Source organism: Vulpes vulpes, chromosome 12, assembly GCF_048418805.1.
Source record: "Vulpes vulpes isolate BD-2025 chromosome 12, VulVul3, whole genome shotgun sequence".
Taxonomy (NCBI): Eukaryota; Metazoa; Chordata; class Mammalia; order Carnivora; family Canidae; genus Vulpes; species Vulpes vulpes.
The window spans coordinates 134,154,466-134,169,877 of NC_132791.1; the positions used below are offsets into that span (position 1 = coordinate 134,154,466).

At 54.0% G+C, this 15,412-nt stretch overlaps 2 protein-coding genes and 1 long non-coding RNA gene across 3 annotated transcripts; 1 reads left to right on the plus strand and 2 right to left on the minus strand.

The window, feature by feature from the left end:
* Positions 1-521: 521 nt before the first annotated feature.
* Positions 522-4,416, minus strand: RNF227 (ring finger protein 227). Its single transcript, XM_026005428.2, has 2 exons — positions 2,443-4,416; positions 522-1,903 (listed from the first exon to the last, which is right to left on the minus strand). Exons 1-2 carry the CDS (start codon positions 2,945-2,947, stop codon positions 1,848-1,850), a joined length of 561 nt encoding a protein of 186 aa, XP_025861213.2. The 5' UTR covers positions 2,948-4,416; the 3' UTR covers positions 522-1,847.
* Positions 3,640-5,394, plus strand: LOC140594723 (uncharacterized). The gene is made up of 2 exons (XR_011995910.1): positions 3,640-3,727; positions 4,399-5,394. It is a non-coding gene; the product is annotated as an uncharacterized lncRNA (long non-coding RNA).
* A 330-nt stretch (positions 5,395-5,724) lies between these two features.
* KCNAB3 (potassium voltage-gated channel subfamily A regulatory beta subunit 3) lies at positions 5,725-15,160 on the minus strand. Its single transcript, XM_026005429.2, has 14 exons — positions 14,491-15,160; positions 13,331-13,374; positions 13,198-13,235; positions 12,888-12,967; positions 11,576-11,620; positions 11,448-11,492; positions 11,226-11,269; positions 10,961-11,047; positions 10,598-10,683; positions 10,328-10,448; positions 10,152-10,246; positions 9,945-10,065; positions 9,688-9,776; positions 5,725-9,431 (listed from the first exon to the last, which is right to left on the minus strand). The coding sequence occupies exons 1-14, from the start codon at positions 15,153-15,155 to the stop codon at positions 9,354-9,356; spliced, it is 1,638 nt and encodes a 545-aa protein (XP_025861214.2). The 5' UTR covers positions 15,156-15,160; the 3' UTR covers positions 5,725-9,353.
* Positions 15,161-15,412: the final 252 nt, after the last annotated feature.

Consider the following 15,412-nt stretch of genomic DNA (forward strand, 5'->3'; position numbering starts at 1 on the left):
GGTGAAAAGGGGGAGGGTGCCTGGCAGGATTCTTAGCTGCCTCCCTTTTGGCCTTGTCTGATCATCTTTTCCTCCATCAAGTTGCCTAGTTCCCCCAAGAGTCAGTAGAGGTCAGTACAGCTCCACAGTTTCGGTTCCAAGTAGCGTGCTGGTTTTTTGTAGAGTTGGGGGGTCATACTTGCCCAAGATGTGAACTGTTAGACACTTCCTTGACACGTGATGTTCACTACCAGAGCTTCTCAAGGGTTCAGACCAGACACTTAGTTTTAGGGGCTAGTGTATCAAAAAAACTAAATCCAACAAACGTTTATTAAGTACATACTACATGTGAAACACTACCATTTGTCCTGGAGATCATGGAGCTTCTGCCCACAAAACACGTGCTATCGGGTTATAAAACAAGGCATTCATTCTGTAACAGGACCTGTGAGGGAAGGGGCCACACTCTGTGGAATACTGGGAAAGTTCTCCCCAAAGAGGGAACATCGATGTTGAGACAAAACACAGGAAAAATACCAAAATATGGTTATAAAAATTGAGTTTTATATTTCATAAATTCACATTTGTAATTCAGGAAAAGGTCACACAATAAATAAGCCACACATACATACAGATTTCTTTAGCAATAGAACGTCCTTTACAACTTCCAATAGAGTTTATATCCTTTATACCAACTAGTGTTAAATAGACTACCCACAGAAGGTGACATCCCAGCAAGTCCAGGACCTGAATCAGTGATGCTTAAATGTTTATGTGCACACAGATCACCTGGGATTCTTGTGAAAACTCAGAGGAGTCTGAAGTGGGATCCTGAGATCTTATAATTGCAGTGATGCTGCTGCGGCTCCTAGACTAAAACTATAACTACATTGAGATGTTTATAGGATTTTAAAATAGAATCCATGGCATTACAGTAGGAGATGTCCAAGTAAGGAGCACAAATTTAAAATTGGAGGATGACAGGTACCTGGGTGGAAGGTGGCTGAGTGGGTCAAGCTTTCGACTCTTGGTTTCAGCTTAGGTCATGATCTCAGGGTTGTGACATTAAGCTCCGAGTCCGGCTCCAGCTCAGCAGAGAGCCTGCCTGAGCTCCTCTCACTTTCTCTCTGTACCTGCCCCTGTGCTCACTCTAAAAAAAGAAAAAAAATCTGTATGATATGCATCTTTTTCCATAATAACAATGCTTTCCCTGTAATTATATAGATAATATCAAAAGATTAAAATGTGATACCAAATGGCTTTCCTATCCCTGATAGGCCCTAATTAGGTGCTTCAGATGAATGCCCTCTGGACCTTGTGATACCTGCCCTCACAGGTTGAAGGGAGATTGTGAAATGAAGCGAGGCACAGAGGCATCTTAATAATTTTAGGAACACACTACTAGGTCTGGGGAGACAGGCATACCAGCACTGGAAAAAAAATTTTTTTCTCAGTTCTCTAACCTGCCACAGAAGTGACATTAACATGACACAAAAATCAGCCTCTTCTCATGTTCTATCTTTAAAAAAATTTCAAACCACTAACAGAATTGCTAGAAGAGGCCTTTGTTCCCACTGCTCAGAGCTGCCCTGGACAAAAGCCAGAGTCACAGCTAGGGACACACTCTGTCCTTCTCACGGGAATTAGGACCCGTCTCCACCATCTCCGGGCCTCTCCCTCTGAAGACACAAGACTGGGGAGGCTGGTCCAGCAGGTACACGGGAGGGGGCCATTGGCTAGGGTGGCCCCTCCTGCCCTAGGTTCAACTCCTGCAGCAGCGCCATTCCCCGGATGGGCGCTGGGTGGCCTTGTCATCACTCCTGCACTCCAGCACGCCCCGGGAATGCAGCGCCCACCGGGCTCCGTGGTCACACCGTGCAGCGGCTCAAGCGGGCCAGGTCCTTCATCTCCGGACAGTATAGCACTGGGGGAGAGAGGGAGGGTCAGTGTCGGCGGGGCATGGGGCAGCGCTGGCGCTCCCGGGCGCTCCCATCCCAACCGCGCCACTCGCTGCCTACCCCGGCAAAACCAGGCGCCGCACACACACCCCACGGCCTCCCCCGGCGACCCCAAGCGCCCCCCTGCATCTCGACCCCAAAAGCATTCCGGGTCGCTTCCCACGCACCCGGTCCCCACAGCCTCCTCCTCCTCCACCCCCCCGCCCCCTGCACTCCTACCCCGAAAGCTTCCTCGAGTGCTCCACGCACCCCCCCGCCCCGGTCCCCGCAGCCTCCCCTGCCGACCTAGGGCGCCCCCCCACACACACCCCACGGCCTTCTCTGGCGATCCCGGGCGCTCCCCTACACCCCGACCCCAAAGCCTCCCCACGGCGATCCCAGGCATCCCCCCACACTCCGATCCCGGAAACCTCCCCTGGCGATCCCGGGTGCCCCGGCCCCCCAAAGTCCCCCGGCGGCCCACCTTGCCCTCCCGCCTTCAGGCCCCCCGGCCCCGGCCCCTCACCGTTGCTAGGCAGCGGCCGCCGCCAGCGGCGCGCAGGCGCCAGCACCCGCTCCCACAGCCGCCGCAACGCGCGCCAGCCCGCGCTCTTGGGTCCCGCCTCCTCCTCGCTCTCGTCTCCGTCGTGGGCGTCGCCGCCTCCCGGCACCGGGCCGCCCGCCTCATCCTGCTTGCGCTCGGCCCGCGCGCTCTCCTCCAGCCGCGACCACAAGTCTCGGTCCACGGAGACCTCCGTGACCCCGCCGCGCGGGAGCGGCGTTGGCGCGCGGCAGAAGGGGCACGTGACGACGCAGCGCAGGCGCACCACGCGCGCGGCCGCCCCGCCGCCGTCGCCGCGCGCCGCCAGCTCGCGCAAGCACGCGGTGCAGAGCGTGTGGCCGCAGCGGGCGCGCGCCGTCCCGGGCAGGCGGCGGGGCGCGCGGCTCGCGAGGTTGAAGGGCCGGTAGCAGATGCTGCAGTCCAGCTCGCCCCGCTCCGGGACGGACGGCACCCTCACCAAGAGCTGCATGGTGCCCGGCGCGCACTCGCTGGACGGGACGGGACGCTCACCCTGCGGCTGGGTCGGCTCTTGGGGCGGGCGCCGCTGCCTCGGGCCCCTTTTAAGAGCGAGAGCCCGCCCCTCGAGGAGTCACGCGGTCGCGCCGCTCCCCGCTGAGGCACGCGTGGGGGCGTGGAGGCCCGAGGCCTGGGATGCCCTCCGACGCCGGAGCTCCTGGAGCGGAGCGGAGTAGGCGTCCGGGGTAGTGCACGGCCCGCACGGCCCCTCACGCCCTCCACGCCTTCCCTCGTCGTCCCGAGCCCCGAGCCGAGCCCCGAGCCGGTGCTCCTGGAGCCTGTGTGCAAGTCTCCAGCCTCCTGCCGCAGCACCCCAGCCCTGGCCGCCCGCAGCCCACCGGGCCTGTTGGTTCGCAGGCCTACGCTTCATCACAGCCCCACCCAGACACACTGCCTACGGCGGAAGGCTCTGTCCAGGCTGCCCAGGCTGCCCAAGCTTTGGTGGGCCCCTGGACATCGGCACGGCTGCAGCCCACTGCTTGCTATATTACATGCGCCCTCCCTGCGTTTTCTTGAGGCTAGCTTCCTGAACACATTCCCAAACTTCACATCTCACCTGACCTCTGAGCCTGTGGAGGCACTTGGATGCCAGGACCATAGTTGGCCCTCCTCCCAAGAATGCTGGGAATCCTTTCCTTCCGGAGAAGCCAGGCCCGGACACCCACACACCTTGATGGTTTCAGCAAAGCAGCCCAGCTGGAGCTCTGACTCAGGGGTCTGACTTCCCCCACAGGTAAACAGGACATAACACAGCCCACATGCCCTTGTGGTACCACACCTATCTCCAGCTGGCTCCTCATCTTCCTTTCCTGGACCTGTAGGCATGGTTCTGTGGTGGGAGGCAGTAGGGCAGACTCTGGCCAGCTGGCTGGAGTTCAAATCCTAGCCTTCCAGCACTCAGGAGTTGTGACACCCTGAGCAAGTTACCTAACTTCTCTGGGCTGGTTGGTTTCCTGGTCTGTACAATGTGGATAATAATAGGATTGAATGAGCTTATGTGAGACAAAGTACTCAGAATGGAGCCTGACCTACACCAGCTAGCACCATGTGTTCGCTGTTTTTATCGTGTCCCCAGCCTATATTGTGTTCACTTCTTCGTACCTGTCTCTTTTGATCAGTACAGGGTGGGCTTCTCTACACGCATGGCATTGCTGGCTTTTAACAGGCAGCACAGAGCTGATTTTGTTTTTTTAACTAGATTGTTACGACCCTAGAGGATAATCTTTTGCAAGGAGGCATACCACTGTTTGAAAGCGAAGAGTTCAGAACTTCTGAGTTGCATTGTCTTCATGGTCACATGAGGGAAGCTCTCTACGTATGCCAGCGATGCTGTCATAACTCAAAACTTTTTGGGAACTTTGGAATGCTGTTCAGAGGTCTCTTCACATCTTTATGTATTTATAGGTTTTAAATTTGAGACACAGAGAGAGAATGAGCAGGGTGAGAGCAGAGGAAGAGGGAAGAAGCGGACTCCCCATGGGTCAGGAAGCCCGACACAGGGCTTGATCCCACCACCCTGTGACCCTGAGACTATGAGACCATGACCTGAGCCAAAGGCTGATGCTTAACCGACTGAGCCACCCAGGTACCCTGTCCTCACATTTTCTAATATCTTTGGTTGATTATTACATCTTAAACTTTTAGGGTAGATGTGATTATATAGATGTTCCCAAAGTGTTTGATAGCCAAAGCCTCTCTGAGCTCCAGACCTTCGTTTCTTGTCTGTCTTCAGGAACCCAAAGTGATGGTCTCCTTGTCCCAAGTTGGCACCTCTTCCAGCATTTCCCACCTCTTTCACTATCTACCCAGCTCCAGAAACTAAAGTCAACTTTGATCACCAGCCCCCCACACTGTCACCTTCCTTACCGACTTCTCAGCAAGCCCCGTTCATCTTGCCTCCTAAATGTTTCCCTGCTCCGCCTACTCTTCTTCACCTCCAGTACACCATCCCAATCTAGGCTACCATCATCTCTTGCTTAGACCCTGGTAGGACCCTCTTCACCAGTCTGTCCATGGCCATTCTGGCCTTCTGCTGGCTTCCCTCTACACTGCTCCCAGTGATCTTTCCAGATCTCAAGCCCGACCAGCTTCTACCACACACCACTTCCATTCCTGTTTAAAATCTTTTAATGTTGGGGAATATAAAAAATAGTGAAAGGGAATAAAGGGGAAAGGAGAAAAAATGAGTGGGAAATATCAGAAAGGGAGACAGAACACGAGAGACTCCTAACTCTGGGAAACAAACTAGGGGTGGTAGAAAGGGAGGTGGGCAGGGGGTGGGGGTGACTGGGTGATGGGCACTGAGGGGGGCACTTGATGGGATGAGCACTGGGTGTTATTCTATATGTTGGCAAATTGAACACCAATAAAAAATAAATTTTAAAAAATAATAAAATAAAATAAGATCTTTTAATGTGGTGATAGTTTAGTAGCCCCAAATTCCTATGCCATGCAACTTTGCTGCTTCTTCCATCAAGAATTGGGGTCTGGGATCCCTGGGTGGCGCAGCGGTTTAGCGCTTGCCTTTGGCCCAGGGCATGATCCTGGTGCATGGAGCCTGCTTCTCCCTCTGCCTATGTCTCTGCCTCTCTCTCTCTCTCTCTCTCTCTCTCTCTCTCTCTCTGTGTGACCATCATAAATAATAAATTAAAAAAAATTTTTTTTAAAGAATTGGGGTCTGTTTGTTGTGCCCAAGATTGCGAATCCGAGAAACCAAGGAGCCAACGCCAATGCAAGTACATGAGGATTTATTTACAAGTTCGAGCTTGGGTCCAAGTATACTCCACACAGCAGAGCAGAGACTTGGATCCCGAAGCGGGTTGCAGCATGGGCTGGTCTAGGGGATCTTCAGAAGGGGTGGAGGAATTTTTTCCATTCCTATATGGGGGAAAGGGTGGGGGAGTTTCTTAAGATCTGATATGGGATTCTCTGCCGAGGGCATTCTGAGCTTTATTGTCTTTCCGATATGGGATTCCCTGCCTAGGACAATCTGCAGTTTTTCCTGTAAAGTTCAGCTCTTATTCCCAGGGACCTACATAATGGCTGTACTTGTGCTAATGCTAAACTTGAGGTGGAATGGCCTTAATTTTCTCAGCCTCCAGGTGTTTACCTATCCTTGAATCTGGGCTCGCCTTGTGACTTCCTGTGACTAACAGAACGTGGCAGAGGTGATGTCGTATGAGTTCTGGGGCATGGTCCTTCAGGGACCTTGCAGCTTCTGCCTTCATCCCTTTGGATCACTGCCCTGAGTCTATTATGTAAGGGAATTTACCAGCACACAGGGCTACATGGAGAACTGAGGAGTCCCAGCCTATGGCCAGATGTACAGTGAGGCCATCTGACTTTCCCACTCAACTGACCTGCCAGCTTAGTCCAGCCACATGATTTAGCCCAGGTGAAAAGAGCAGAGGAACTGGCCAAACCACAGGACAATACAGAAAAACTAAAGTTTAAAAAAGTTGTTTTGAGCCACTAAATTTCTGGGGTGGTTTGTAGGTATCACTGAATAACCAATGTAGAAGGTTTCCTGTTGGCCTTAGGATAAAGAGAATATCCCAAACTGCCCTATAAGGTCCTGTATGTTCTGAATTACCCACATCTCCCATTCTGCTTCTATGCTCTCCTTAGACCCTCTAGCTTTGGAGACTTTTGGTGAGTGTTCCCTTCTGCCACAAAACTTCCAAGTACACTCTTCCCCTCACCGTCTTGTTTTCACCTTATTAACACCTGCTGATCCGTCACCACAGTGTGCAGCCTGGCCAAGTCAGATGCCACTGTAGACTGGTAGCAAGGAGCACATGCTTGCTTCTGGACTTTGGACAATATAAGTAAATGTGTTTGCTCGATGTTATTTGTCTCTCCCATCTGTAAACTCCACAAAGGTTATTCTGAGTCTGATTTTGTTCACCACTGTGTCTCTGTGCCATACCACAGTAGGACTCAGTAAATAAATACTTGTTAAGTTAATGAACAAGATGGGTGATAAATACGTTAAATGAAGTGTGACTATAAAGGAAGGTTCTTACCAGGGCTTTACAAACAGCCTCTGAAGGTAATTTCTTAGAGGACTTTTTTTTTTAATGAGCGAGGTTGGGAGGAGAAATATCTATTAAAAGAATATTCCTCCAAGGTAACCATTTAAAGGGAATACTATTTTGAATTTATGAATTTTTGTATGCTTGTTACAGAATAACTAATCATAGTTTAGTCACACATTTACCTCGTTTCCTCCACAGTCTTCCAAAAGGAGTGGGAGATGTTAGGAGTGGATGGAAGTATCATTAGTTGATCCAGTTGGTTGCCAGCCAGCAAATGTCAGACTGCTGACTTTTCTCCTTTTGGAAATTGGTTTTACGCTGCTCTCCCAGTTTCAGGATCAAGGAAGGGTGAGGACGGGTGGAAGGGAGATGGAGAGGTTGTATTTTAAGGAAGGCAGAGCGCATCCTCCTGTGTCTCGATCTTTAAAGCTTGTAACTTTCCACCCACTCTGTGTCCCAGGGAAATCAGAGTCCTTTAGGGAAGATTAAGGGGTGGTATCTTGACATAACCCTGCTGGAGTCTGCTTTTCTGCCACCCTCACAGCCCATCTTTCACTGGTCTCACGTTTTCCTTCCCCTCCCTCCCTCCCTCTGGATCATCTCAGCCACAGACCAGTTTTCAGCTTATGTCTCCTTCACCAAATCCCAAGGCTTCAACTTCAGAATGGCTCCTCCCACTCAGCCACACAAGATGACCATCCCAAGAGTTGCCTGGCGTCTGTGTGGGTATCTGGAAAAGGGAACTGAGAAGTATGGGCCAAGAAGTGTGACCCATATAACTTAAAACAAAGGCAGGTACCTGGGTGGCTCTGTGGTTGAGCATCTGCCTTTAGCTCAGGGGCATGATCCCGGGGTCCTGGGATCAAGTCCTGCATCTGGCTCCTGGTAGGGAGCCTGCTTCTCCCTCTGCCTGTGTCTCTGCCTCCCTCTCTGTATCTCTTATGAGTAAGTAGATAAAATCTTAAAAAAAAAAAAAAAAGGTGGGGGGGGGGGCACCTGGGTGGCTCAGCGGTTGAGCATCTGCCTTTGGCTCAGGGCATGATCCCCGGCCCAGGATCAAGTCCCACATCAGGCTCCCTGCAGGGAGCCTGCTTCTCCCTCTGTCTATGTCTCTGCCTCTCTCTGTGTCTCTCATGAATAAATAAATAAAATCTTAAAAAAAAAAAAAAAGGCAAAGTTGTCAGAGGGAAGAGCAACCAAACAATGGAGCCAGATCTCTGGCCTCTAAGGCCTGTGGCCCTTGGGGCCTGGGTCCTCAGTGAGGGCAGTGATGGGTAACACGGTGCCTTGGTCAGTGGAGAGAAAGCAAGTACTGGAGCTTTCTAATGGCAGGGAGCTAGCCGAGGTCCAGCTATCCGAGACCGAGGTCCTAACCTCCCAACCCCACAATTTCAGACACGTTATTGAGGATCAAGCTGAGATTTTTATTTACAGTTCCCTGGAAAGTCTTACAGAAGAGGGGCCGGCATTATTGCTTTAAAAGATTATTGCCAGGAGGAAAACTGCAGTCATCCACTGCTAGGTAGGAAATCCTGCTCCAGGCTGGCATTTTTATGCCAGCCCCAGGTCTCTGCCCTGCCCTTAAAGGCTGTCACCATGTCCTGCAAAGCACAGCCCAACTCTTTCCCCAAGGCCACCTCAAGAACCACTCTACCTGCCTCAGTGCTGTGTCACTGCATTTCCCTCCATGTCCCCTCTTGGCAAGAACAAAGTATTGACTGATACTAGTGCTACTTTCAAGCTCCCCTTCACCTTCTTCTAGGGGGAGGCAGGGTCCCTCAAAACTGTCATTTACTTCCTGCCAGGACCAGCCTGGCTGCCTTTGTACAGAATAACGCTAGGGCCCCGGCTCCTTGGTCCCAGATGACGTCGCAACTCACTTCTTATTAGATTATCACCCCTTGATGACATCTCTAGGGCCACTTTTGAGGTAATGTGCATGTTTCCTGTATCTGCCCTGTTTTTTGTGGTTTCTTTTTTACCCCCCCGGGCCTCAGCGATTAGGGGAAGGGAGAAGGAAACGAGACCAAAGGGCAGAGAGGGGACAGCCCGGAAGCTCATGCTTGGGATTAGCAGGAAGGCCTGGAGGAGCGCAGCGGAGGAGGGGGTTGGGGGGCGGCGCACTACTTTTCCTCTGGAGCCCCACTGCGGGAGGATATGGCTTTGTTCATGCGCATCGCTACTGGAAGCCGGGACTCATTAGGGGTGGAGCCTCCCTGGCCGCGGGGCAGGGGGGGACGCGGCGGGAGGCGGGGTGGCCGCGGGGAAGCGCTCTGGGCGAGTGAGGCGGCCCCGCTGCGGGTGCCTGTGCCCCCCGACGGACTATTTCTTGGTATGCGGTTTGTTCCCCAAGAGCCCATCTATCTCCATCACCGTCTGCGGCGTCAGCTGGCTTAGCACCTGGAGGAAAGAGCGGCACAGGCTGGCTCTACTAAACAGGACGTGGGGTTCCAGGGCCCCGGAGCAGCGCAGCGGGGTCGGAGGTGGGAGTGGGGGAGTGGGGGACTGGAACAGAGTCTTGCCTTGTCGCCCCCGGGACCTCTCCTCCTTGGGACGTAGTGGTTGAAGGTCCCAAGGCCATGCCAGTTGGACAGCGAGGCCCTGACTGATGGGGAAGGGGACCGGTATGGGCTCTGCCTCTGAGTCCTTAGCTCACCTGCAGGGCCCCCAGGTGTTCTAGCAGCTGCTCTGCACTTGACACCCCCAGCAAGACCGAGCTGACACCCTCGCTGCGGAGACACCATGCTGCGGCCAGAGGAGAGAAGAAAGGGGATTGATGGGAACACCAAGCACCCACACTTTCAGAAGTGCCACTGAGGAAGTCCTCCCTAGGGACAAATCGGTCTTGGGTTTGGGGGTGTCCCTGCAGGAGATGAGGACCCCCGCAGGGTCCAGGGGCTGGCAGTGTCTCACCAATTGCAAGCTGCGCCACAGTGCAGCCCAGCTGGTGCGCAATGGGAAGAAGGTCTAGGACTTTGGCTTGTTGCTTCTTGCCGCCCTCACTCTGTACTTTGTCCTTGAGCCACTGGTAGCCCTGCAGGCCAAGGAGAATCAGTACTCCCCCCTGAGAGAGAGCTGCCCAGATAGCCCCTCCTGCCATCCTGAGCCCCCAAATCTCACCTTGATGGTGGCCCTGCAGGTATCTGGGACCTGCCCATCATACTTGCTAATGATGAGGCCGCAGGACAGAGGGGACCAGGTCACTGAGCCAACACCTAAGATGAATTGGATTGTGGAGATTGGGATCCAGGTGACCAATAGGCCAAAGGAAAGGTAGGGTATAGGGGGCTACGAACCGATCTTGTGGTAGAGCTCTGGCAGCTGCATCTCCACCTTCTCTCTCTGAAACAGATGGTGCTCAGCTTGCTCACACACAGGAGGAATCAGATTGAACTGTCTGGCCATGGAGTAGGCCTCCTAGTTTGGGGGTGGGGAAGAGATGGGGGTGGTCAGAGCACTTTTCACACTTTATTCCACACCCTTCCCTACCCCCGCAGTAGAGTGGGTTTTAGAGTGAAAAGCAGGAGCCGGTTGTGGGGCAGGGGCATGTGGGACAGCACACTCACCATGATTTCCGCAGCTCCCCATCGGGATGTCCCCCAGTAGAGGGCCAGGCCCTGGTTAATGACATAGGTCATAGCTCGGACAATCTCTAGGCACATGGGAGAGAGAGAGCAAACCTGTCAGACCCCCCTGGCATCTAGGGCACCAGGTCGGTAGACCTCTGCAGGCCATGCCAAGACCCCAGGCATCTTTGTGTAACCAGAGAGATGAGCATCTGCTCTTCACCTCCCTCCCTGTCCAAGACCTGGGGTCTTGAGCCTCCACCGTGGAGGCTGGGAGGCCTCCTGAGCAGGAGCTGGCTTCCTGCTGAATGTTTGAGGAACTGCCGTTTTGAAGGACGGTCAGGGTTGAGGTGCTGCTTTTACCCTCCATTGGACTATTGGGGTCTGAACGGTTGGCGAAGACAATATCCACGTATCCCAGCTGGAGGCGGTCCAGGGATCCTTGCAAGCCTGGGGCAGGGGTGGGGGAGAAAGGTCAATACTTCAGATTCCCTTTGCTGAGAATTCAGACATTGCCCCCTTGCCACAGCCACATAACTCCCAGACTCCCTCTTCAAAGCCTCCAATGCAAAGGTTCAGAGGGTGTTCCCAACTCTTCTGGCTTCTGTACCTAGCCCCTAACTCTTACCCTCAATGATGTGCTTGCGGCTCAGGCCTCGCTCCGTTTCTGCCCTGCAGAAAAATGAAAAGATAGGGGACCAGGGCTGGCCTGGTGCCATGAGGAGCTGGGATTGCATGGGTCCTCACGGGCAGGACACACGCCTGGGGTGGCAGCTGTCCACACACGTCTCCCATGTGCTTTCAAACATTTTCTGTAGCTCTCCCCAAATAGAGTGTGGCAGCCACTTACTGTCCTCCCCAAAAAATCTTGGTGGTGATGACATAGCTTGACCTCCTGGAAAAAGAGACAAAAGGAAAACCAAGAAAAGGAATTCGGGATGACTATTTCCCCAACGACCCCTCCAACCACAGTCTCACCTCCATCCTTTGCTCTTGAGGATGTTGCCTAGCATTCTTTCAGCCCTGGAAATAAGACAAGGAAGCACTGACCCTCCAAGGTGGATCAGTTACTTCCCCTCCTCCCCACCTCTTCAACCCATTTCCTCTCTCATAAAGCAGACCATCCACCAGGAACCCATTGGGCTGTCAGACCCATCCTGGACAAAATAAGGGGTTCCCAGAACTTGGGGTGAAGTCCTATAAACTTTTCATTCATTCGGTAAATTGTACCTCAACTACACACCAAGCTCTCTTCTGGGTGTCAAAGGGTTAGAATATGAGGGCATAGGGACAGATGAATGTAGTGGGGAGGACACTGCATTGTCTAGTCTGGTTCCAACCATCCACCTTGCCCTTCCCCTTCTCTTGAGTCTCTGCAAAATCCCACACATCCTCCAAAGCTTAGCTTGGATTCTGCCCCTTTTTATTGAAAATGTTCTCTGATTGTCACAGTCTGTGCTCAGCTCCTTGCATAGCTGCTGTGGGCTCAATTTTTTTGGCACTTAGGAGCTAACATGTGACAGGTCTCAGGTTGTTATGGTGGATAGTCACTGAAGGTTTCCTATTACTTAACCTATCTCCCTGTGTTTTCAGTTTGTTTAACCACTTCAACTATGAGCTTGGGGTGTGTGTGTGGGGGGGGGCGTGTTGTCATCCCACAAGCAGTGCCTGCTCTGTGCTCCGCTCTGTGTAGGTACTTAGGTGACATGGGGAAGAGCAAGACAAGTTCTGTGGAAGGAGGACCCTCCCAGTTGAGCAGCAAACATGGCTACATTAGCCAATCAACATTAGCCATCATTGGCAGATGGTGTGTCAGAGGGCAGTGTAAAATGCTTTAGGAGCTGAGGTGGGTGATGACCAATTTGGGGAGCTGGGCAAAGGCTTCTTGAAGGAGCTGACATTGGGCCAAGTGTTGAAGCTGAGCAGAAGAGTTTGCCAGATGGAGAAGCAGCAGGGAAAGGTCATCCTAGGTTTTGGCTGGGTTTGGGAGTACCCAGTGTGAAGCTGTAGGTATGCAAAGTTTGAAAATTCAGCTTTGGAATCTTTACATTGTGGCACATCACTGATGCCCAGGATATATTTGTTAGCTTTATTTTATTTTGACTGCACAGAATGCTCTTTGTCCTCTAAACTGAAGAGGGACCAATGTTGGGTTTACAATTCCTAGAGTGCCTTGGGGGCCTATCAGCTGAAGGGTCAGAACTTGGTGTTCCCAGAGTTCCCAGGGTTCTCTAGAGGGAAAATAAGAAGCTTTCCAAATGTCACTTGGCTCTTTCACCCTGGTCCTTACTTCCCCGCTGCATACACTTCAGCCGTGTCAAACAGGTTTACACCATGCTCATAGGCCACTGTCAGCACGTCCTCTGCTGTCTAGGGAGGTGACAGAAATAGATGAAGATCAGCCACTGATCCTCAGGGACCCTCTGCACTCCAGCCCCACTGCACTTTGGCCTTGACCTCTACATTATCCCTTTCCCCCACCCACCAGCCTCAGGCCCCCCATTCTCTGTGCCTTGTCCAAACGTGTCTCCAAATCCACTTCCCTCTTCTCTGGTTCCCTCACACCCCCTCACCCTGCTTCTAGGTCCCATCACTTATACCTCATCTGAGATTTGAGAACCAAATGTGACCCAGGTGCCTGCAAGGGAGAAAGAAACCAGGCATGTGACCGTGGGAGGGGGGGACACAAGCCACGAATGCCCCCCCCCCCAATTCCTCTGCTTTCTAACTTACCTAGGCCAAGACAGGATACTCGAAGACCAGACTTTCCTAGGTTCCTGCAGGATACAGAAGCAGCAGGAAAGGGTGGAGCCTCCATTAAGGACAGAGACTATCAGCCCCCAGCTCCTCTCCTTCCAGAATCAGAAGCCCTCTGGTATCTCAGTTCAAAGGAACTAGACCCCGTGGGCCTCCCAAGTTGGTCATTGCTATGCCCATAGTGCAAATGAATGAGTAAATGACTCTGGAGCCCATGTCCAGCGCCTCTGTTCCCTCCTATCACATTGATGGTGTGCTACCTGGCTCAGGTTTCTTTTGGTGGGGTCTCTTCTGTGTTTGAGTCACCTCTGGGGTGTGTGGAGTTTGGGGTTGGGAAAGGCCAGTTCTCCCTCTTTCTCTGTCCACTCCCTCCACTCCTGCGGGCTTGTGGAGTCTGTCTCTGACCCAGAGAGCCTCCTCCCTCTTCCCCAGGCTTCCTCACCCAGGGAGTTGGCTCAGTTTCTCAATCAGAGCCAACACATGAAGGAGATCTAATTTCTCAAGGGGCAGAGTCAGGTCAGATCAGTGACCTCTGCTCACTCCCAAGCAGGAGCCCCTCCCTCCCTCCCTTATGCAAGTCTGAGAGCCCAGTGGTTCTAAGAAAGTCGGTTACAGTTCAGCCCACCTTCTCCGCCAGGCCTCTGTCCCTCAGCATGGGGTTGAGAGATGAAGTCTAATGTTCCAAGAGCCCCCTTCCCCTCCCTATCAAGAAAGGTCCCAGGAGACCTGCCCTTGGGGCAGGTGAGGGCAGTATCTGGGTCAGGTATCCCAAGCAGGCCAGAGTGAGAAGCTGTTTCCTCCCTGCCTCTTCCCAGGACACCGACCCAAGGACACTCCATCCCAGAAGGGGCCCAGCCTGGAGATCTGTGCATCCCTGGCCCTCCTGGGGATAAGGAGGCAAGCTCAGGAGCATCCCCCGGCTCTCTGACAGTCAACCTTGGTAAAGTTGATTTTCTCCTAGTCAGGGGTATCCACGGAGACAAAGAGAGGGAGTAAGTAAGGGAGTCCCCCGGTGATGGGAAGAAGAGATAGAATGAGCTGGGACGCAGATGGAGGGGGTCCTGGCGGCATCCCAGGAAACCTCAGGGGTCAGGAAAGGGGAGCAGCTGGGGTGGGTTGCTCGGCCACCCCCATACCTGTATTTCATGCCAGTGCCTCGGCCGGTGCTCTCTCGGAGGGCCCCAGCGGGCGCTGGGGGTCGGGGGACCAGTGCGGCCCGGGCCTTGGGGCCCGACCCTCCTCCCCCCGGAGGGTTCCCATGCCCCCCGCCGACCGGACCGCCATTACCGCCCCCGGGGCCCGGCCGGGGTCCACACAGACGGTCCTCACTGCTCCGGCTGCGAAGGTTCTGCTCGGTACACGCGATAGACACCTGCATGTCAGCTGGCCAGGGCGGGGGAGGGGGCTCTAAGGGGGCGGGAGGAGCTGGGAACCGGGAAGCCCCGGTCGGACGGCGGGGGGTGTAGTGGCGCAAGCCCCGGGAGAGCGGGAGGGCTGAGCGGGATGCGGCGGGAGCCGCGGGGCAGGATCGGGCCCGCGGGGGCGGGCTGCTGGAGGTCGCGGGGTTTGCGGCGGGAGGGGAGGAACGCGGGGGGCGGCACGAGTGCAGATATTCGGATACGGGGTCCCTGGCGCGGGGAGGAGGACGGGAAAATAAGTGAAGGTGAAGGTCGAGGGCGGTCCTCGGAGGATAGGGACCCGGGGACGAGGAGCGGTGGTAGAAGAGAGATGCCACCTCTGTCCAGACCGCAGCGGGACCGCTAGTCTCCCAGCAGCGGCGGCAGCCGGCCCAGATCAACATGTAGGCACCGCCCCCTCATCTGCATAAACCCACCTCTCAGCCAAGCCTGCCGCTTATCTGCATAAGCCCCGCCTTCGAAGGCTCTGCAGCTTGAATATTCTGTGCGCTAGGAGAAGCCTAGAGGGCAGAACCTGGGAGGGTGGTTATCCCACCCCCCTGGGACCCGCAGCAGGTCGGCCTGCCTCCAGCATGGTGGTTTTCAGTCCCGGGCGATTTTGTCCCCTAGGGGTCATGTGGCAGGGTCTGGCGACATTTTT